Source organism: Squalius cephalus, assembly GCF_949319135.1.
Source record: "Squalius cephalus genome assembly, chromosome: 17".
NCBI lineage: Eukaryota > Metazoa > Chordata > Actinopteri > Cypriniformes > Leuciscidae > Squalius > Squalius cephalus.
Window position 1 is genome coordinate 15,483,276 of NC_137138.1, and position 21,939 is coordinate 15,505,214.

General features: G+C 35.7%; 2 protein-coding genes across 2 annotated transcripts; one reads left to right on the top strand and one right to left on the bottom strand.

The window, feature by feature from the left end:
• The first annotated feature begins 1,183 nt into the window (after positions 1-1,183).
• Positions 1,184-9,175, top strand: pold3 (polymerase (DNA-directed), delta 3, accessory subunit). The gene is made up of 12 exons (XM_079846802.1): positions 1,184-1,353; positions 1,704-1,759; positions 2,386-2,488; positions 2,571-2,610; positions 3,017-3,149; positions 3,244-3,499; positions 3,579-3,651; positions 3,756-3,933; positions 5,402-5,511; positions 5,810-5,892; positions 6,182-6,260; positions 7,909-9,175. The coding sequence occupies exons 1-12, from the start codon at positions 1,285-1,287 to the stop codon at positions 8,112-8,114; spliced, it is 1,386 nt and encodes a 461-aa protein (XP_079702928.1). The 5' UTR covers positions 1,184-1,284; the 3' UTR covers positions 8,115-9,175.
• Positions 9,176-9,800: 625 nt separating this feature from the next.
• Positions 9,801-21,664, bottom strand: chrdl2 (chordin-like 2). The gene is made up of 11 exons (XM_079846602.1): positions 21,492-21,664; positions 20,630-20,742; positions 20,345-20,438; positions 20,079-20,224; positions 19,504-19,597; positions 19,256-19,320; positions 18,966-19,134; positions 16,670-16,858; positions 16,408-16,584; positions 15,955-16,047; positions 9,801-15,501 (listed from the first exon to the last, which is right to left on the bottom strand). Exons 1-11 carry the CDS (start codon positions 21,586-21,588, stop codon positions 15,368-15,370), a joined length of 1,371 nt encoding a protein of 456 aa, XP_079702728.1. The 5' UTR covers positions 21,589-21,664; the 3' UTR covers positions 9,801-15,367.
• Positions 21,665-21,939: the final 275 nt, after the last annotated feature.

The following is a 21,939-nucleotide window of genomic DNA, read 5'->3' on the forward strand; positions in this document are numbered from 1 at the left end:
TTTTTTTTTCTTCTTCTTTTCAGATGCTGTGTATCACATTTTCTTTGATAATTGAAAATGATGTGGCAGAAGTTCCTCAAAAGTCCACCATGTGAATCCAGTCTTACCTATGATAATTCTCTGTGTTTTAACTCATCACACGCCTATATTTAATTTAATAATGTACATGAAGAGATGTGTCAGAGATGCCTTAAGGATTGACATATATTAAACGGTTGTGTATATAACACTGATTGTCATCGAATAGCATCAGATGATCAAGGATTTCAAATCATCATGTTAAGAGGAACCTAATAAACTGTTATCTTGTCTGCATATTTAACAGCACTGATGGAATAATACAACTAATAAACTACTGTTTAACTTTCTGTGATTTTTTTTTTCTTTGTAATAGTCCTTAAAGACAATTATTACTATAATAATAATAAAAAATATATAAGTCTGTGGTTGTCAAATGTCAACTTGAACTGAAACCAAAGGTGGAAAGACTGCTTAGGCCTATGTGTGTGCACAGGTAATATCATTCATTTGAGAAACTACACTAATGAGTTCAGTTAAATAGCTATTTCGAGAGAAATATTTTATGTTTCTGACAGACTTTTGCTGAGACAGCAAATTAAACCATTTTAAACAATGCCATAGAAAAATCATACCACGGTAACACAGTTTTTGCCAAAATACCTATAACTTTAAATAATTAACATTAATAGCCTAATAATAATAATAAATTCTTAAATAAAGTTATAACTTAACATAAATTATAAAATATAATAAAATAAAATAAACTATAAATACCTCTCAATAAATTAAAGATCATTTAATAAGATAAGCTACAATAAAATGTTAAAACTTATAATAGGCACCACTGTCATACTTATAGAAAACTGCGTGTTGCATTGTTTATAATAGTAAGCTATTCATAGGCATGACAGACATCCGATCTGACATCTGTCAGATATGACCCTATGGATATGACAGACATCCGAAAATTTTGTAAGGGTTACAAGAGCCGCACAAACATACAAGAAACTGCAAGCAAATTAAATCGGTGCAAACGTACTCGTACTAACACCCTATGATTAAATATGTCGCGTAAGCATGATAAAAAGCTAATGCACATGTTTTGTTGTAAAGTGTGTAGTGGACTACAGTAGTACCTCTGGCTGCTATTGGACGTTCTAGCCCACATGACCGGAAGTAAATACGGTTCAGCAGCAGTTCCCGCTTTTGGCAGCTCTTTCAATCACAACTTGTAGCTACTAGCAGCAGCCAGTCATTCCGGATATGGATATGGATATGGATGACCTGTATTTAGACAATATTGATGAATTTGTGAATGATCAAAATAAGATCGTAAGTCATTCTTCACAACGAGATCGCTATTGTCATTTGTAAATGTGAATTTGCAGTTGAGATACCAATATGCGTTATAACGTACATGTGGATGCTGTGGTTGAGTGCTTGTTTACTTGACTGGCCAGAGTTGGGAACCAGTACAAATGACCGACTGATTTTATGACCTTCGGTTCCGTTAACGGGTTGTCTTCGGTGCAGTCTGATTTCAGACAGAATGAATTGTAACTTAGTTATGATTCGGTTCTTTTATCGAACCAAGAACTCGTAACGTTACTATGTTATGTTGCATTTAGGTAGCATGAGAAGCATACGACTACAAGTCAGCATTTATATTTTGTTTTTTGCAGGTCACCTACAAATGGCTCAGTTTAACTCTTGGAGTCCACGTGAACACAGCAAAACAGTAAGTCCTGTCCTTTCCATTCATGCCACTTTCAATGTATTTAAGCATAAATTTTAGGGGTGTAACAATATATCGTGTCACAATATATCGCACTACAAAAATGCAACAATATGTATCGTGGATAGTTCACCCAAAATAAAAATTACCCTGTGAGAGTTTTCAGAGACAGTACTACATTAAACTACAATATATTATGTTGAATATAATGTATAATAATGGGGGAATATTAGTGGGTCCTGATAATGCTAATGTTATAAGTCTTATGTTACCAGTAAAAAGTGGCCTACATTATTTTAAATATATCTAGCCAGTGACAGAGTGCAAGCATATTCGTCTAAAATAATTCTGTATTTTCAGGTTCAGAATCATGAATATATTTATTCTGGTGTCACCATTGTCCAAGCCTATTCATTTACACCCACAATATTATATCAAATTTAGCATTTAATCAACAGTAAAAAATTTCTTAACCTTTTATTATATGTCTTGGAGTATCGCAATAATATCGTATCGTGAGTTCAGTATCGTGATATGTATCGAATCGTGAAATTAGGGTATCGTTACACCCCTAATAAATTTCTTAATAAAATGTTGGAGTCGCTAGTGTTCATGTCACTTTGTTGCAGAATGTTGTATCATTACTTGGAGCAGAAACGCAGGGAAAGTTCAGGGACTCCCCTTCATGCCACCTACCTTGTATCTGGCAAGTTTGTTGAGAATGGCAGTACGGTAAGGACTGAGATATGATCATTGCTTCAAATGAATTAACATTATTTTAAGATCTGCCATGAATATTTCCCTTTCCTTTTAGTGCCATAAAGTATCAGTAGTACGTGAGGACAAGCTTGACGGTAAGATTATCATATTTATATCTGTAAATTACAACAAATAGCATTTTATAAATTCAATAATTCTTAGCTCAGAAATGTCGCAGTCTCCCACATCTCATCTGGGTTTTTAAAAATGATGTTCCGTGGTAGCTTACATATATTTGAATTGTTTGAGGGGGTGATTTTATATCAAACAAATTATATTAAAATGTTAAAAAAATGTTTTTGGGGTGATTTATATTATTTAAATTTGTATTTCTATTGTTTATATAAAAATGATCGAGAGCAAAATAAATAGAAATATTATGTAAATCTGTGTTAGCGGTAACCCAAGTGAAATTTCAGGCCATAAGTGTTTTCATGTAATTTTCTATTTAAATTTTTCAGTTGAGGAGAATCTTTTTTTTTTTGGTTTGTTTTTTCACAGCTGTTAAAGCAAAGATGGATGTGACAATCAGTGTGCATGTCTACAGTGTGCAGAGAGCGGAGCTGAAGGATAGTTCTCCACTTTACAGTACAGATTACGATGCTGTTAAGGAGAACCTAAAGAACTGCAACAAGTAAGTGATCCTCATATAACCTGTATGCATGCATTATATGAGCGATCCCTCCACTAAAGTACTGACACGTCCGATATTTCTCCTCTTTCGTCAGGTACAGCGCTATACGTTGTGCTGCGGCGGTCCCCATGGCATCTGTAGAGCTGCAGAGAGCTCAGGAGGTGGCTTTGGTCCCTCCGGTGGAGAAGGAAATCAATAAACCTCGCTTGAATGAAAACACTTCTGCTAACTCAAAACCTAGTGCTAAGCAGCCAGCAGGCATCATGGGAATGTTTGCAAGCAAAAATGCTTCTAAGAGTCAAGAATCCAGCAAGGATGTGAAACCAGAGCAGAAAGATGATTCTTCCCTGGTAAGTTTTTAACTCTGTAGTTTAAGGTTGAAGACACAAGATTGTGTGTAATAATGTATAATGGTTTCATATGTCGTAGGTTGAAACCTCAAAAACCAAACCGGCCTCAAAAGCGAACCCTATGAGTAACTTCTTTGGGAAGCCTGCCCAAAGTGAGTGTTTTTTTTTTGTTGTTGTTTTTTTGTCTTCAACTATCAAAAAAACTAAAAAACCATAACGTACAGCAATAAACAAAACGTTTTCCTGTAAAATTTAGAAAAGGTAGATGAAAAACCCAACAAATGCATCAAAGATGAGACCGACGGTGACTCTGTAGCATCGACTACTGCAAGTGTGAAACTGTCACAGCCGTCTCCCAAATCTGAGTTTGCCATGAAAGAGGAACGATCTAAGGTGTCCAGTGCTTTGAAAGTTGAATCAAAAGACACTCGGAAGTAAGCTTTAAAAGTTTTTTTTCCCCTAAAATGTACATACATACAGACACACACACGCACAGCGATGGAAAAAAATTAAGAGACCACTGCAAAATTAGCAGTGTCTCTGGATTTACTATTTATATGTATGGGTTTGAGTAAAGTTAACATTTTTGTTTCTATATTTCTGGAAAAAAGCGTGCTTCCTTCTGCTTTGACAATGTTTTACCGCGCAAGACATTGTTCCATGCCATCAGGGCATGTGTGCGAAGTGGTAAAATTTCCTCCAGAGCAGAGCACGGCTTTCTGAAGATTCTGCTCCACTCGCTAAGTCCGCACACTCAACCCAGAATGCTCTTTGTGACACGCTTTCCTCTCAATAGCAAAATAAACATACAACAAAAATAACAGCGGTGAGAAAACAGCAGTTAAAAAATCATCTGATCTTAGTGATGTGGATATGTCATTGTCACGTTTATTTATAACCTACTACATTATTGCTTTAAAGCCACAAATATCATAACTGCTTTGTATTGGCCTACTGTAATTGAGAGACATTTATTCAAGTGTTACAAATAGTACATAGTACAGAGTAATTTAATGAGTGAGGATTTGAATGAATGTCGTTTTACCGCTGAACGTGAGCAGGTGGATGAGTGGAGCGTTCGCTCGGGCCGTGAGCTCTTGCATAGAGCCGAATATTGAGTGGAGTGTCACACCACTTTGCTTATATTCTCTGAAATCCACACAGCCAGGCCAATCAAGGTGTGGATGGAGGACCACCAGATCAAGACCCTATCATGGCCAGCCCAATCTCCAGACCTGAACCCCATTGAAAACCTCTGGAATGTGATCAAGAGGAAGATGGAAGGTCTCAAGCTGTCAAACAAAACCAAGCTGCTTAAATGTTTGCACCAGGAGTGGCATAAAGTCACCCAAAAGCAATGTGACCGACTGATAGAGAGCATGCCAAGACACATGAAAGCTGTGATTGGAAATCAGGGTTATATTGATGTCCACCAAATATTGATTTCTTAACACTTCTGAAGTTAAAGCATCAGTATTGTGGTGTTTTGCAATATTCTTCAAGGTCTGAAAACATGGTATCTTTTGTTTGTTTTTTGACCAGTTGTCATTTTCTGCAAATAAATGCTCTAAATGACAATGTTTTTTTCATTTGTCTGTAGTTTATAGAATAAAATTAAATTAAAATTTTACTCAAACGCATACATATAAATAGTAAATCCAAAGAAACTGCTAATTTTACAGTGGTCTCAATTTTTTCCAGAGCTGTATGTGTGTATAAATTGTGTGTGTGTGTGTAGTAGGCTATATATACAAAATAAATATACAGTGTAAACAGCCATTATTTTGCAAATAATGCTACATTTAAAGGTTTAATCAATTTCCTTAAAGAGTCTGGATTTTATGGCATGTGTTATATTTGTCCTCAAAAATGTGAGCTAAAATATGTTTGTTTTCTCAAAAGTAAATCGAAGCGTCCTGAGGTTGTGGACAGTGATGATGAGAAAATGGATAACCAGCAGAAGAAGAGACGGCGTATAAAGAAGCCCCAGCCAGACAGCAGTGATGATGAAGGTACGAAAGAGATAGGGGGAAAACAAGAAGAAGAAGAAAAAAAGAACAGGCTCACGTCATGCTTTGTGGATTTGAATCAATCCAGATGAGGCGTTCTGTGACCCAAAATGAAGAAAAACAAAGAAATAGGTTCTCCCTCTGGGCAGAGTGCTGAATAAAATATCAAAATTGTTCTCTGACAAACAAAAGCTAATTGATAACATTCATTGTGTTTCTTCTCTCATTCTCTCTTTTCCTCTGTCTGTATATTTATCTGATGTATATATGTGATCTGTCTTTTCTTCTTTTCCTCTTCCAGTTGTGCCAGATTCTCCACCTGTGCCAACCAAACAGATTCCCAGCCCCAAAAAACACGTGAAGAGAGAGCCTGTTTCACACCAAGTAAGCATTACCAAAACTTTTATTTATTTTATTTCGGTATTTGTTGACCTAGGTTTGCCTGGTTAGCATGGCTATTAAGCTCCTTCTGATAGATAACCAAACTCATTGATGGTCATTCAAAGTTAGCCATTGAACAAAATGTATTTTTTTGCAAGGAAAAAAAAAAAAACTTAATGTGTGCTATTTCCTTGTTACTAACCTGTATTGAAATACAGGTCACATTAATTTACAACACAAACATCTCACTTGTATTTTACATAAAGCAATATTGTCATTTAATTATGTTTAGGAGAGCTCAGAGGTGAAGAGGAGGAAAAGGAGGCGTGTTTTGAAGTCTCACACATTTGTTGATGAAGACGGTTCCTTTGGTAAGTATAATTTCAGTTGACATTATCCATTGTCTTGATTAGTGATTGACCTGTATGGATTTTTTTGATGGCAGATGCCTATATCTTAGAGAGCATTGTGTCCAATGGCTGATATATATGATGATTCTGATTCTGTAATGCTATTATAGTATTTTTCACAAATAACAAAATAGTTAATTAATGAAGCATTAATTAATGATGGAAGTAAACACTAGCCAACAGTGCACTCAGTAAACTGGTAAGTTTGTGCTGGACATGGACATCAAGGATTTAAAGTGAGGATACTCATAATTAATTGGGTAACTGTTAAACAACAGTAAGAATTTTGACAGATTAATACTATCAGTTAAATGGTTGAAAAAGTAATTTAAGTCATGCTTAAGGTAATTTTACAAGATGTTTTAAAACGTTTGCTGCATGGTAAAAAAAAAAAAAAAGTATAATTGTATTTTATTTTGATAATGAACAGGCTGTGATGTCAAGTTAGCAATGCTAGAACTGATGCGTTGTGTGTGTGTGTGCGTGTGTGAGGCGTCTGTGTGATCATTTGAATTTTTTCCTTATAACAGCGGAAGCAACTTAAAATAATCCATAATTTATGGTCATACAGATAAGAGTAAGACATCATCATCATCATCATCTGTAGAGTAGGGATTAAGGTTTTAATGGTATTACTACTCCTACGATACTGCTTATCAATCCGATACTTTAACGGTATTCTTATCTTTTTTTTTTTCTTTTTTTTTTTTTGCTATATTTTTTTAATCAAAAAAAAAATTAATAACAAATAAAATTGCTTTATATTCTGAAATTTAAAATAAATATCTATAACAAAAGAAACGGCAATGTTTGAACAAAACAAATATAAAACAATTATTTGTAAATGCACCAGTGTGCAGGCATCTATTTACGCCCATTTAAGGCATAAACTGTAATTTGGCATTATGCTTACCCTTTCTTTCCTATTTAACCAGGAAGATCCCTTTAAATAGCCGTGAATGTACTGAACCCTCTCCTTTTACAAGCACATTTTATGCGTCCTGACAGAAACTCTTGAATCATTGAGTAAATCATAAGATATATGAAAGAAATACAGAGTGCTGACAAACTGTTTGTGCAGAAACTATTTTTTACAGATTATTTTTGTCTTTGTTCATGCGAAGGAAATCTTTGTATTTGAAGACCAAAAGCATGAATGTTCGTGTTCGATTCCTAGAACTTCGAGGCTCTGGTATTATTTTTGTACTTAGCACAGTGTCTAATATTACACATTCCTTAATGCCAGTTTTCTGTTCAGCACAATAACTCTTTGAAGTGGACATTTTTATTGTATGGTGGTAAAAACTCATTGCATATTTTTGTTTGTTTTATTATTTATTTGCTGGTGCATACTTGGTTGACCAGATGAAGGTTTAGAGTTTCCAGTCAGAAATGTGTATGGTTCTAAATGGTATGGTGCTGTCTACAGATGCAGTATTTAAATTTATAAGCACAGTAACAATGTTAATTATGCCACCTAAGGAACTTTCTTTAGGCTAAAATGTATGGCAACATCTCTTGTGAAAAAATAAATTCAAGATATAGTTCACCACATGCTTCTTGACAGTGTCTCTCTGACAATAAATATCAAATGTATCTGTTTTCCTAGTGACCGAGAAGGGTTATGTGAGCGAGTCTTACTCTGAGAGTGAAGAGGAGCCTGAACCCAAAAGTCAAGCCAAGGACTCAAGCTCACTCAAGCAGTCATTTGGAAAAAGGGAGGAAGAGAAAAAAGAAAAGAGTCAGAAGAAGACCTCTGCCTCTAACAAATCTACAAAACAGCCATCCATTATGGGATTTTTCCAGAAGAAATGATTTTTTATTCTTATTCTTTCATGGACTTTTAAAGGAATAGTTCACCTGTAAATGAAAATCGTTGTTAACTACTCACCTTCATGTTGTTCCTAAACACACACACACATAAATATAACATTTCTCTCTAAAGAAGGGACAAAAATAACAAGGGTGAAGAAATAATGACAATTTTCATTTTTGAGTGAAGTATATTCCTTTTAAGCACTTCATTTTCAGCAGTGACTTTCCTATGAACCACATATGATGCTATAAGGAGGAAGTATATCTTGTTTGTCAATGAAAGGCCCCTCATAGACATTGACATGGAGTAGATTTCTGCTTCTACAAGAACAACATTTATGTGCTGACTATCACTAACTTTACATGCTGGATGTCCTTCCCAAAAGCATATGGCCAACTTCCATTACTTGACTATTTCTTTGCAAGTGCATGTTACATAAGTTTATTTTGTCATTATCTGGACATTTTTTAGAATGTTGCTGGATAATAAATAAAAGTTTGAAATCATTTTTCTTTTTGTTTGTATTAATATTCTTGTAAAAGAAATATTAGTGCTTTAGCCAGAAATTACTCTGACATTAAGTCGTTATTAAGTCCATTAAAAAGCTGCTCAATGGTCAAGAAAATGTTTTTCACTTGCTGTCTTGTTTGGTTCCTGTGAGTCGAGTTGTTTTCTCCTCCAAGCTTCATATTTCTAAATGACATCAGTTTCTGGCACCGTAGTTGTGTTGATCTTGGACATTTCCATTTATCAAAACTAAACTTACTGTGTGGAATGGCATGCCTCTGGAAATGCACATCAAAATCAGTCCAAGCTCTTCTGATCCAGTGCCACAGACATGAAATTGAGCGTCTTGTGCCAAGACATCATTCCCCATAAACTCACTTTTTTTTTCCCCTGAGGAAAGGCTCCTAAACTTAGACCTGAGCGGGTGTGTGCAACCGAACACAAGAACAGTGTTCTTTATATTGTTGTAAAACATTTGTAATTGTGCTTTCAGACATGAAAACCAGCAAAGTGAGAATTTCTGGCTGTTTTATGTATTAAATATTCAGATTTTGTCACTTTGTGATCATTTGATATGGAAAAAAAAAAGTGTTTTTACACTAATTACCTTATCCAGCTGCATTCTGTGAAGGAAAACAATTTGGTTGTGTTTGTTTTGTGCAGTTAGGTGTTTGCTCATTCCCTTAGCTCACCCCATGCAGGCCTCTCATTTATGTAGAGTGGGGTAAGGTGCCCATTCTGGATACCTTATCAAACAGCCGTTTAAAATGTTAGGTGCCTCGTTGTCTGAGAAAATCCTTTGCTCGATTGCATAGCTGGTGTTGGAAAAATGCGCCAATGCTTTTGGCTCGCCGATGCTTCAGGAGAGTGCGGGTAACTGTTTCCAGGTTCACCTTCAGTCTTCAAAGGTACACTTGTTCAGCTACCTGTTTGGATCCTTTTGGTTTCCATTTAAATCACTAATACACAGCAATAATGGAACATTTGATACAATTAAGTCCAATTTCCAGCCTGATTGCCAGTGAGAATACAGGCTGCATTGTTAGATAATGTCATTTTTAATGACTTTATTTTTTCTGAAAATAGACAATATTTTTAAAGGAGTTTTTGTCTGTACAATGTACATCAACGGGGTCCATAACAACCATTCTATTTTTTTTTTTTTTTTTTTTCAATTATGGAAAACAGACATCTTGCATATATCTTTTATGTTCAACAGAAGTCATACAGGTTTGGACCAACATAGTGGGTGAGTAAATCATGACAGAATTTTCAGTTTAGTTAGCTCAAAAATAAAAAATAAAATATTTTTGGGTGAACTATCCCTTTAAGGGCGAGTTTAAGGCTCCGCCATCTGGTGAGATGCTTTTATAAAATATAAGAACGGTTTATTTTCCATAAAATAAGTCTTTATTCCATATGTCATTATTTACCACATCCATTTGTGTAACACTTCAGTTTTCACATCTCCTTATCTTGTTCTGTCCATCCATGAGATTTAACGGTCTTGGCCACCGTACGATTTCAATTAGATTCCTCTTGCATAGCTGCTCAGAAGAATGCATTTTTCAGCCCAGGTGGAATAAATCAATAGACATTTTCAAAATATATCAAGTGAACCCACATTATTAAATTTAAAATGGCCTTGGGCACTCTGCAAAGCCATTAAATATTGTGTTTGAGTGCTTCATTTTTTGCTCCACTGTCTTTTCTGCTCATATAAAAATAAACATCTGACAAAATCTGTGCTTTCTACAGTGCTTTTGGAGGTTTACTGTTTTTCTATCCTAACTCAGGTATTTGACGAACACTATCCACTCAATACCGAATATTTAAATCTTAATTAGTTACATATTTACCCACGTGACCCCTCCCTCTTTCCTTTTGCACACTGACCCTGACTGTGGTTGCAATAATCCACTAAGCATATTCCTCTGAATAACATACACTCAAGATGTTTTGTCATTTTTTTAAGATTCTTTTGAATTTTTTACAGACCCACATAAAAGTTTATTATGTGTAAAACAATTAATACAGAGAATCTGCATCTCCTTTTAAGTGCGGGCAGACCTCGCGGGCACGAGAGAGTCTTGCTTTGTAGATCAACGCCAACAAAACACATCAAACAGCAATAACTCAAACATTCAGCAGTGATTTATTTATCAAATCCCCCTCACTGTTCTCATGCAGAGCTCTTAAAGAATAAATCATTGTGCATTAATTGAAAGCAGATTTTTACACATGCTCGCCTGACTGGATGATATAAGTGCATTTGGCTGAAGAACCACTGTTCTTTGTCAAAACAGGAAAATATGCAGAACATGATTGGAAAAGGCAGAGCATGCATCACCTTTTTTGGGACATGATGTCTTTGGGTTATTTTTAGGGTGTGAGGTGCCTCACATCTGGATTTGTCTTGTTGAAATCAAGCTAAAAAATTGTATTTAGCTGATTTTCAAATGGACATGTGCTCTCTTTGCAAATGTCATTAAATGCATCGAAACAATTCCCATGTGCAACAGTTGGCATGAATCCAAGCCCTGATTATCTCTAAAACACTTCACCTCATCATTCATCATTGTGTCACATTAGTTAAGTGGCCATATGACACCCATCCATCATTGGTTGATGTGGCTTAATTACTGTTTTCCGTGGCAAAGGCTATGCAGTCTGTTCTCACTCAATTTAGTGCCTTTTAGAAGTATACATTTAAGTTATATTCAAAATACTTTCATTTTGGCAGAACGTTAAGCATCTAATACCCTTAAAGTTTCAGTAAAGCATTAATCGTAAAGGGATAGTTCACCCAAAAATGAAAATTCTGTCAAACGCATATGACTTCCTTTCTTCCGTGAAACATGAAAAGGAATTATTTATTGAGAATCCAAGCAGCTCTTTTCCATACAATGAAAGTAAATGATGACCACGGCAGTCATAAGGCATAACAATCATTTAGCAAATTTCAGTCTGTTCCTCACACAAAAATATCAGAGATTTTGGATTTTAGTGCACATTTATCATGGTGTGACTTTTTGGAGCTCGAAAGCCCCTGGTCCCCATTCACTTTTATTGTATGGAAAAGCACAGCATGGACATTCTTCAAAATATTTCCTTTCTTGATCTGCGGAAGAAAGAAATCATACTGGTTTGGACTTTGGAACAACACTGTGCTTTTAATATCGTATAATGTTTCCTTGCACTTTAAGCAGTAGGCATCAGGAAAAAGCAGATCCATGGATTGTTCATGGCAGGCCGCTCAGTGCTTGCTTAACATGATTCAGATCATTGGCTGAAATGATCAGGGCCAACTCAAGAAAGCAGAGAGGGAGGAGGGTGTACAAAACAAAAAAGTGCATATTTCTGAAGTATTTGGATGGCACACTAATTCACAGTTTACATGAACACCTTAATCAGCTGCGAAAGCTAACCAATCCATCAGAGTTAATTACCTTAACCCAGTTTAGCTCCCTTTGAATCTTGTTTCAGTTGCTTAGAGACTGTGAATCTGCAGGCGCCGTGCAGAGCAGCAGTTCAGAGGCAGAAACATTACGTATTCGCAGTGGTGGACATTAACTAAGCATTTTTACTTCATTACTGAACTTAAGAACATTTTTAAAAGTATCTCTACTTTATTTACTTGATCTAGTGTTTTTCTTTCAGAAAACTTTTACTTCGTTATTTCATATTTTACTCCACTATATTTGATAAAAAAAACATTTAGTTCGATCTGAGGAAATCGTCACCTACTCTGAGACGAAATAGCGATGTCTGGTTTGCAAACAAGCTGATTCTTTTAATACCTGTTGAATAATTTTCGCAAATCGCACCGAACAATTGCGAAATGATTGCAGCTGTTCTTAAACATTCCATGATCTGGTCAGAGCAATTCTACATAATTCACTTAATTGACTCAAAATGTGTAAGAACATGTAAAAACAAAAAATAACATTAATGCATCTATAAAATTGGTATGTTTGCAAACCATTCTTAAACCATATTTTAACCATACCATGCAACCATATTTTGTACTGTGTGACATATACATAGTTCAGGCATGAAACTCTAACCGAACGCTGATTGGTTCTTCTAACGCCGTGGCACCAGCCAATCAGAAGTACTTCCAAATCCACGTAACCATATACTGTATATTATACACTAGCCTGAGACTGGCACGTTGCGCGATTATAAAAGCTTCTGTTATCCTTCCTCCTCCCCAGCGCCACCTGTAGAGATCTGCTATGGGGCTTCTACCATTTTCTTGCAGCAGCCTTTCCTTTTGTTTGTTATTTTGACTGAGCTGAACAAATGATTGTACTTGCTCTGCAGCAGCAGCAGCGTAGCAGATCTCGTCCGCCAAAATCAAGCTATTTATGTTCCATGCCGTGACTGATCTGTTTTAATTTTGGATGTTTATACTATTTCTTACAACACATTTAAATGCATTTTGTTTTTCATCTTTTTTAAATACTATATATTTTCATATTTTGTTATTTTCACTTGTTGTCATACTTACATTTTCTGAATATTTTAGTATATTGAAGTTTAATGTTTTGATAAGTGTATGTTTTGGTAATAAAATAAAATGTTATTTGCAGATCAATACAAATGAGTCATTACCACATACAATACATGAATCAATTTTTTCATCCACTAATTTTCCTTTTTGTAAGATGGAATATATAAATGGGCAAAATATATAAACATGGTTCATCTATTAGTACTTTCTACGTGTAATACAATTTAATTAAACTAGGAGTACTTGTACTTTTACTGGAGTAATATTTTATTAGGGTATCTGTACTTTTACTCAAGTGTACATCGTCGTGTTATCACCTGCCTTCACTCAGGATGTGCTACAACATGGCTTACTCAGACAAGAGTAATACAGCAAATAGCACTAGATGCCTTTCAAATAGCTGCAGAACATCACAGCGATATAAAATGCAACTCCCATTTACACTTTTATGTGCAACAATGGGAAGCAAAGCTGAGCAGGAAAACTCACACAGAGAACTGACCCATTCACCTGATTTATACCCAGTGACTGCCCCCAGCTGTTCAGATTGCCAGAGCCAAGACTAAGCATGCATAGCTGAATGCTATTTATTGGGAATTCACAACCATTAGCCGAAAGCGAAGGTGCCAATAGGGCTATGTTTAAAATCAAATTCGCAAGTGTTGAACCCCGGGGAGCTGAAGCCATTTCAGACTCCATCAAATCAACACGGACATAACGAATTCTCAACGAGTTCTCGACGTAACAATAGGCTCTTTTTGTGAAACGACGGCCAGCGTATTGATCAAACGGCATGTCCGACCATCTCCTTAAACTAACATACACAAAGAGAGAAAATGAAATAGGAGCGCACAGTAAAATCCCCTTTGTCCTCCCTCCAAAGCCGTTCAAAGAGAACAAATTGCCAGAAACTGTTAGATCCAACAGCCAGCGGAAATAATTCACAGCTTCATTGTGTGACTATTAAGGTCTGCAACTGAGGGGCTTCTGTTTCAAAATATTTTGTCAGGCCTTCAGTGAGAGATGAGCAGCACCGTCTGGCACTTTGTGTGCGGCCAGCACAATGACTCATTGTGACAGAAGAGGAAAGTGGGCTTTTGGGATCTGGAGAGAAGGGATATTAGTCACAACTCCCTGAACTGCCCCAATCTGGGTTCGGCGGCCCGTCTCGGTTCATTGTGATTAGCACGACCGAAGAACAAACGATGTCAGGAGCTTGTCATGTTGACTGGCCGCAACAGGTTTCTACTCATTTATGCCCGAACGGATTGTTGGTTTCAGCTCAAAGTAAAGATTTACAACATTATGAAATGAGTCTCATCAGTATCAATGATCATGTGAACTAATGACCTGCTTTAGTACATGGTTGTTTTGACACCTAAAAGCCTGTAAAAACTACATGTAAAAAAACCCTATGATCCCCTTTTATAGATATTGCATTAGGCCATAATTATTTTTGAAAACAAGAATCTATAAACTAATAGAAAAAGAAATCTTTCAGCTCCTAAATACGATTTTATATTGTTTAGTCATGGTCATCAGCCCAATATATTTGTCATCATTTTAAGTGCATACGAGTTATACATAACCAGATCAATATACACGCTACATACATTACAATGCAAAACATGTTCTGCATAGAAGATAGACAGAAAAAAAAAGATCTATTGAAATAATGACGATGTTGGCTGCTTTGACTTTACAATAAATAGTGTATTTTTAGTTTACCCATGTTACATAAATGAGTAGTGAATAACTAAGTACAGTGGGGGGGGGGGGAATGTGGCCTACGTCAACTTTATAAAAGCATTCCGGCCAATAAGCTGTCTATATCATCCTTTGTTTTTCCTCTTATGTACATACAGTGGATGCCTGCTAAAATTACATACATCATTTCCTTTATTAATGATGAGGATTGCTTTAAACCTTTTCTTCCTCATAATTCCAGCCCAAATAGCATATATTCACCAACTTTTTTCTTACCAAACGTGCATTTATCAAAGCAACCTGACCTCAAGGCTTCCGAAAAAAAGAAAGAATTCTGGGATGTCAAACTCATAAAGACTTGCGATATACCGACTCATGGTAATAAACAAGATCTTTAGACTACCTGCTGCCAGCATCTGGTTTTGTACTACATGCACATTGTGTGAGTGTGGGTGTGTGTGTTCTTCTTGTAATAAAATGAGTGTCAGACTGGGATGGCACAGTGTTAGAGCGGGGAGGAGACTAAGAAGTGCAAAGACTGTCCAGCTGTTCAGGGTTTAAGTACTTCACCACTTCCTTGATCCCGTCTTCACAGCTCCTAATCTTACTGAAGTCCTTCTGCTTGTCCTCTTCTTCTTTGAACTTTCTCCAAGTGTCTATGCAAACAGAAGAAGGACAGTTTAATACAGATTGCTTTAGCGTACAGTGTGAATCAGGCCTGTCTCTCTGTCTGTCTGGCACAGAATTTAAGCTGAAACAGCCAATGCACAGAAAATGTATCAAGAGTGACTCACTGAAATAGTTAGACGGAAAATTTCCGCAAAAATCTACATGTTAGACGTTCAATTTCCTCTGGTCTCCTCTACCTTATTATATTTCCTGGCAGCTGAAAATACTCCTAGCTCAAATATTTAATGTTGTCCCTAGTCTCTTTTCATGGCTGTTTAAAACACTTATTAGGAGAGGAAAAAGTTTACCTTTTATTCACCTAAAATGTTCAGTGTGGTCAAACTCAATTTTAACTATCAAAATACAGTTGAATGTTTAAATGTCACATTTTGCAAACTAATGCGGAACTAATTTGGTGAAATGCACAAAATTAAACAAACCCTCATCTAATGTGGTCAGCAAGATGTAATTTTCTGGATGCTCTATGAGGTCTTTCTTCTGAACGTCACCTGTCTCCATCAGATGCAAAACACCTGCAAAGATTAGAAGACAGTTTTAAAGGAATAACACTACAATAATAAACATCATATTTCGGAGCGATTCCAATAGGCTCCTCGGGCCTTAATTCTAGTTCCATAGAGTTAAAATAAGCAACCTTGTCTTGCAGCTGAGAGCTGGCAAAGATTTATAAAATTGCATATCTAGGTCAGTGACTAAGAATTTGGATGGAATCTAGAAAAGTGAAAGAATCTCTATTTTTGCTCTCCAACAATAGTTTGTTCCAGGGCTGATAGAAATGATGTGCTTAACACTATAATAGTCTTGAATTACCAAACAAATGTAACAACCTCATGATTAGCTATATTATAACCTGTTTAAATCACCAACATCACCTTCGACAGTTTTCCAGACTTGCACCTCAACTTCAGTGGCTCCTTGTCTCTCGATGGCAATCATCCGTACTTTATCTTCAGACTGAGCAGCTGATGAGGGTTCAACTTTATAAACCAGGAGACTGTTATTGTCCTGAGCAAGATAACACTCAGTCCTGTTGCTCTCTGCTTTGAGCTCTGGAAATGCAAGTTAAAAAAACAACACACACTGATAAAAGTTAAAGTTAAATCATTGCAAATATGATAACACTGATATGCCTACCTGGACAAATCTTACAGCATTTCCCCTCTATCTTTATGGGATGTTGGCATGGATACTGGTTGGGACACGTGATGCGCCTGCATTCTTGAAAGCCGTCCCTGCAGGTGCACAGAATGCACTCCAAGACCTTCCCTAGCGCCGGGTGCCACACGTCACCATGAGAATAGGTCTTGCCACTGTACACACAAGCTTAGACAAAGTCAGAAACCCTACATTACTTTGACAGGATATGACTTTATTGGATTTTGATAAGCAATTCCTCACATTTCCAATCAGTGGTGCATTAAAAGGGCTTTTCATACTGTGCTTAACACCGGGTGGGTTATCGTCGTTCTAAACCTCGCTTTTAACCCTGGGTAAAGGAACGTTTCACACTTGAAATGTAGAAGTGGGGTTAGCACTGCTTTTTACCCGGGGTTATATGCAGAGTTAGCATCGCTTTTGCGGTGTTTACTCCATATTGCGGTGCCAAACCTGTAAAATGGTGATGCGGTTACAGCTAGATGCTTAACAACAGACAGCCAATCGCATGCCTCATATTCACATGCTTTGTGCATCACAGAAACACTACGTGTTATACAAACAGTAGGCTATGTTTCAGCGTGTAAGGTGGAAAATGTGAAATGGTGACATGAAATGTGACAATTGGAGTGAAGAGGAGGCCATTTTATTCTTACCTTTAGATCCAAAAGTCCATTCAGTATAAACTTGATAGTACAGTAGGCAATATATGAGGATGCTCAACGCTAAAGCCTTTATGTAAACAGATCGCATGATGTGCTCGTCCAATCAAAGACACTGACACCGCAAATATGCATATAAGAACGTTAACCTAGGGTTTAAGAATGTACAGTGTGAAACAGCAGCTTATAAATAACCAGGATTAGTTGTTAACCTGGGTTAAAGTGCATGACATCAAAACCCGGAAGACTAATTCACCAGTGGTTCCCTTAAAATTTTCCTATGGGATTTTATAATGGGGTTTTTCAATTTATGAGTAAAGTAAGGTCTGTCATTTTTTATGAAATTAACATACCAGCTTTAAAATCCACGCTTTTGATATGGGTATGTGTAATTTAAGTTGGAGAGCAAAACGTATTCAAGTTATGTTTACCATAGACCTTATTTTACTTATAAATCCAAAAACCCCATTATAGTAAACACTATTGCTCAAAATAATTAATTGTTTTATTTAATAAAATAAGTTTACCCTACTCAAACCAAATTAGTTTAATCAAATTAACTTTAGAACTTTCTTTTTCTATCTATAGTTCACAAAACTGACACATTTTAAGTAATCTGAATCGTTTCATTGTTTTGAGTTTTATGAACTCTTAATTTAGACAAACTAAAATTCTTTGCCCATAACACTCGAAAGGGAGAGTAAATGCTCAAATTAAGTGTATAATAAAAAAAAAAAATTGTGCTAGATAAATGTTAAGTGGGAGATTTAGTAGTGATTAATGTTTTGTTATGCTGATTTTGAAGAATTTCTGGTAATGTTGGTTTTAGGAGAGTTACCATCATGTGACAAGTGTTGCATGTGGCTTGGTTTGAGAGGAAGTATGTTAAAAGCTTTATATTGTTGTACCCATAAAGCAAGTGCTATGCTATTGTTAACATGATAGTAAATTAGCAAGTTAGCATTTATTGAACTAGCTTGTTATAGCTAGCTAAGTTTATGCTAATAAAATTGTTCAATGAGGTTACATGAAAATTTAAGTTAAATGTATGGATTAGTGTACTCAAGCATTTGTAGTTAAGAACAAGTAAAATGTATGAGTACAAAATAAATTGCCAACTTATTCGGGTTTACAGAAATTACTATGCTATGCTATTAAAGCATTGTGTTACTAATTAGCAAGATAGCATTACTGAATTATCTAGTTCAAGATAAGTTCCATTACAACAAATATTTCATCACATGATAATTTTTTGTTAAATGTATGATTTAGCTTGATCAAATATTTCAAGTAAAGAGCAATTAAAATGTATGAGTACAAAACAAAAATCTGCCAGTTATGTTTACCTAAACTTTGAATTTCTTATCTTACTTTTTTTTTTTAATGATTACCTCACATTTTTTGAGTTTCACCAACTTATTCAGGTTTACAGTGTAAAAACCCATAGGGAAATCTTAAGGGAACCACTAGCGAACTAGTCCTCCGAGTTTTGACATCACGCCTGCAGCATTCTTTTTACCTAGGGTTAACAACTATATTCAGTCTTCAGTATACACAGGGTGTAGAAAGACCCAGGGTTAACTAGTTCAAGTGTGAAAAGCCATATTGTTTACCTCTCTGATGTTTGCGCTGCAGAAGAATTTTAACAGTAGTTTCAGCAGCTCCTTTGATGTGTAGTGTCTGCAGGTTGAGGCCTCTGGGAGACCCCCGGAGTGTCGATGGCGTGGTCCTGACTGAGCGACCCCTGACATGTTCTGCACCACACTGATCCACAGAATGCCTCTTGTGTTTCAAGACATATAAAATCAAACGTTGTAACTGCACTTATTTAAATATCATCCTATTAAAGAGTAGCATGAATGAAACACATTTTAAAGAGTCTCTTGAAAAAGAAAATACATACAACTCCTCTGTTCAATTGTTGTCCTCCATCCTCAAATGATGCAGAATTGATATCAATTGCACTTTCTGTTTATTCAAAGGAGGCAATGGCATTTATTTATTTTTACAACAATAAGGGGCTTAAAATATGAATACAGCCTCTAACATCCAATTTCGTCTCAAATAAATCAATTTCAGCAGCCTATAATATAACTGAAATCGGCTACAATACTCTAAATTGGGAAAAATAAATTGCAAATATATTGTTACCTTTGCACACCAAGCAGCAGGTATCCGGGACTGACACTGGTGAGGAGCATGTAATGGGCTGACAGGTTTTCAATGCGCAGAATATATTTCCATTCTTTAATGAAAAAGAATAAAAAATGTAAAAGAATATTAATTATGATTTCATTTATTGTACATAAAATTACAACCATAAACCCAAACTTTCTTAATGAAGACATTATTACTTGAATTGCTTTGTTATTGTTTTAAATGTCTGTGTGTCTGTTACTGAAACTATGTAGTTATTTGGGGAATAGCTAGGAAATGAATCTGCAGTTATGACAATGGTGAAAGCATTATGGTTTATTGAGCATTATATTATCATTTCATTTTAAAAGCAGATAATTTTAGCCAAAAGAGCGTTATGCTCCACTGTTTGAGCTACAGAAATTCAGCATTTTTACCTGCTCTCTCACACTATCTTTCAGGACACTATAAAAACTATTAAACTGTTTGAAGTTAGATTCCCATGTTTGCAGGTGCCAGTCAGTTATTCGTGAGAGATGTACTATGGTGAATGCAACAACAATGAATGCAAAAAAAAAAAAAAAACTTACAGAGCAAGTACACATGACACACTGGTTCGACTGACGGGATGGGAAGAGCTCATGGTTGGCAAATGTTTCCCCTGTTTGATAAATGCTTCCATTATAACTACAGGTTTTAATGGGTGCCCGCAGACCAGCAGGAGTTCTGTGCTCATCTGATTATGACAATAACAATAATATGCATAAGTCAGACGGTTCAAATAAAAATGTACCAGAATCATGCATATAAATTAAATTCACTGAACTCCCACGTTAAAAAAAAAGTGTTGTAATACCTGCACAACGAGGACAACACTGCTGTGAGTTAGTCACTGGATTTTCACATCGCAGAACAGGGCATTTGATGCTGTTGCATTTCACATGACCAGACTATACATACACACACATGAGAGTAGACAGAAACACTGGCACATTACACATACAGTAGTATGTGCATCTGACAAGTGCATGCACACGATTACAACATTAAAAGTAATGGGTAATTCATGAATGATCAGCTAAAAAGCTATGGCATTTTAAAACTTAAAACAGTAAATTAGGCTTGAAAGATGGATACATACTTCTGTGCACGTACAGCGCATGCAGAACATGAATCCAAAGGGCTCCAAATAAGGATGCCAGCTATCACCTGGCCTGTATGACTTCTCTTTAAAAGTGCAAAACACACCTGACACTGCATGCAACACAAACACATGATCATTTGATTGCTGGGATTTACATCAACAATGTTAGCAATTATAAATGTTTTAATTCCAGAAATGTATTCTGTAAAGCTTTAGCTTTAGGTCATGACACTAATAGATATTTATTTAAAAGACAATTAAAGAGAATAAAAATCAGTTGTTTGTTGTAAAGAAAACTAAGTAAACTAGATTTAAGATTTCCCCATACTAACAAACCTTACAAAATATAAGTTAGTGATAAAAAAAAGTGAGACAATGGAAAATCTCCTGATAGGATGATAATGTCATTAGGACAGTTTTATTTGAATCAAATTGTACATTAAGGGGGAGTTATGATCATAACTGATTTGACGCATAACCTGGAAAGTCTTTTCTCTAAAATTAAATGTTCACTTAAACCTACAGTTATAGTGAGGGAGAATAAATACATAATTAGCAAACATGGATGGGGAGACCAAAACGACGTTTCACTGGTTACTGGATTTTTGTTGTTTCATTAAAAAAAATGTCAATAATAATCTCGTTGTTTACACATAAGTTATGCTAATGTAGGATACAATGTCACGGTTTAACGGAATGACCTATAATTTGCATTACTTTAAAAACACTGAAAGGACCGTTAAAAAGGAACTTGTATGTATTATATAACTTAATCACGGTATTTTCAATACAGTCGCATCGCTGGCAGAATGATGCATGCCCATTTACTAATAAAATATTCTTTGATGGAGTCACTTACCTTTTCCTGGTCGTATTGCATCTGTTTCACCTTGAACGACGCATCGTATTGTGACCAAAATGAAAAGATGTCTCAAGTAGGTCATTCTTTTCTTCATATTTCAGAAAACCGTGGACATGCAGGATTTGTCTTCTCAAACTTCTCCGCACTTTATAACTACGATGGTCTGTGGGAGTTTCTGAAGCGCCTCTAGGTTTTATCAAAAGCGCCTCCTACAGGAAAACCGATTTGTTCGCTGTCTTGAACAAACATTATTTTAAAAACTTCACAATTAATGTTTGGTTATGAAAAAATGCGAACTTCTGGATATTATCACGATATATGCGCATGAAATCAGATATTTTAAAATCTATATTTAATATACTAAATAATAAAAGCTTTTATATATTCAAGAAAAAAAACAAGCATGGAACATTTTTTTTAATTATGTAATTATTTTCTGGAGCAG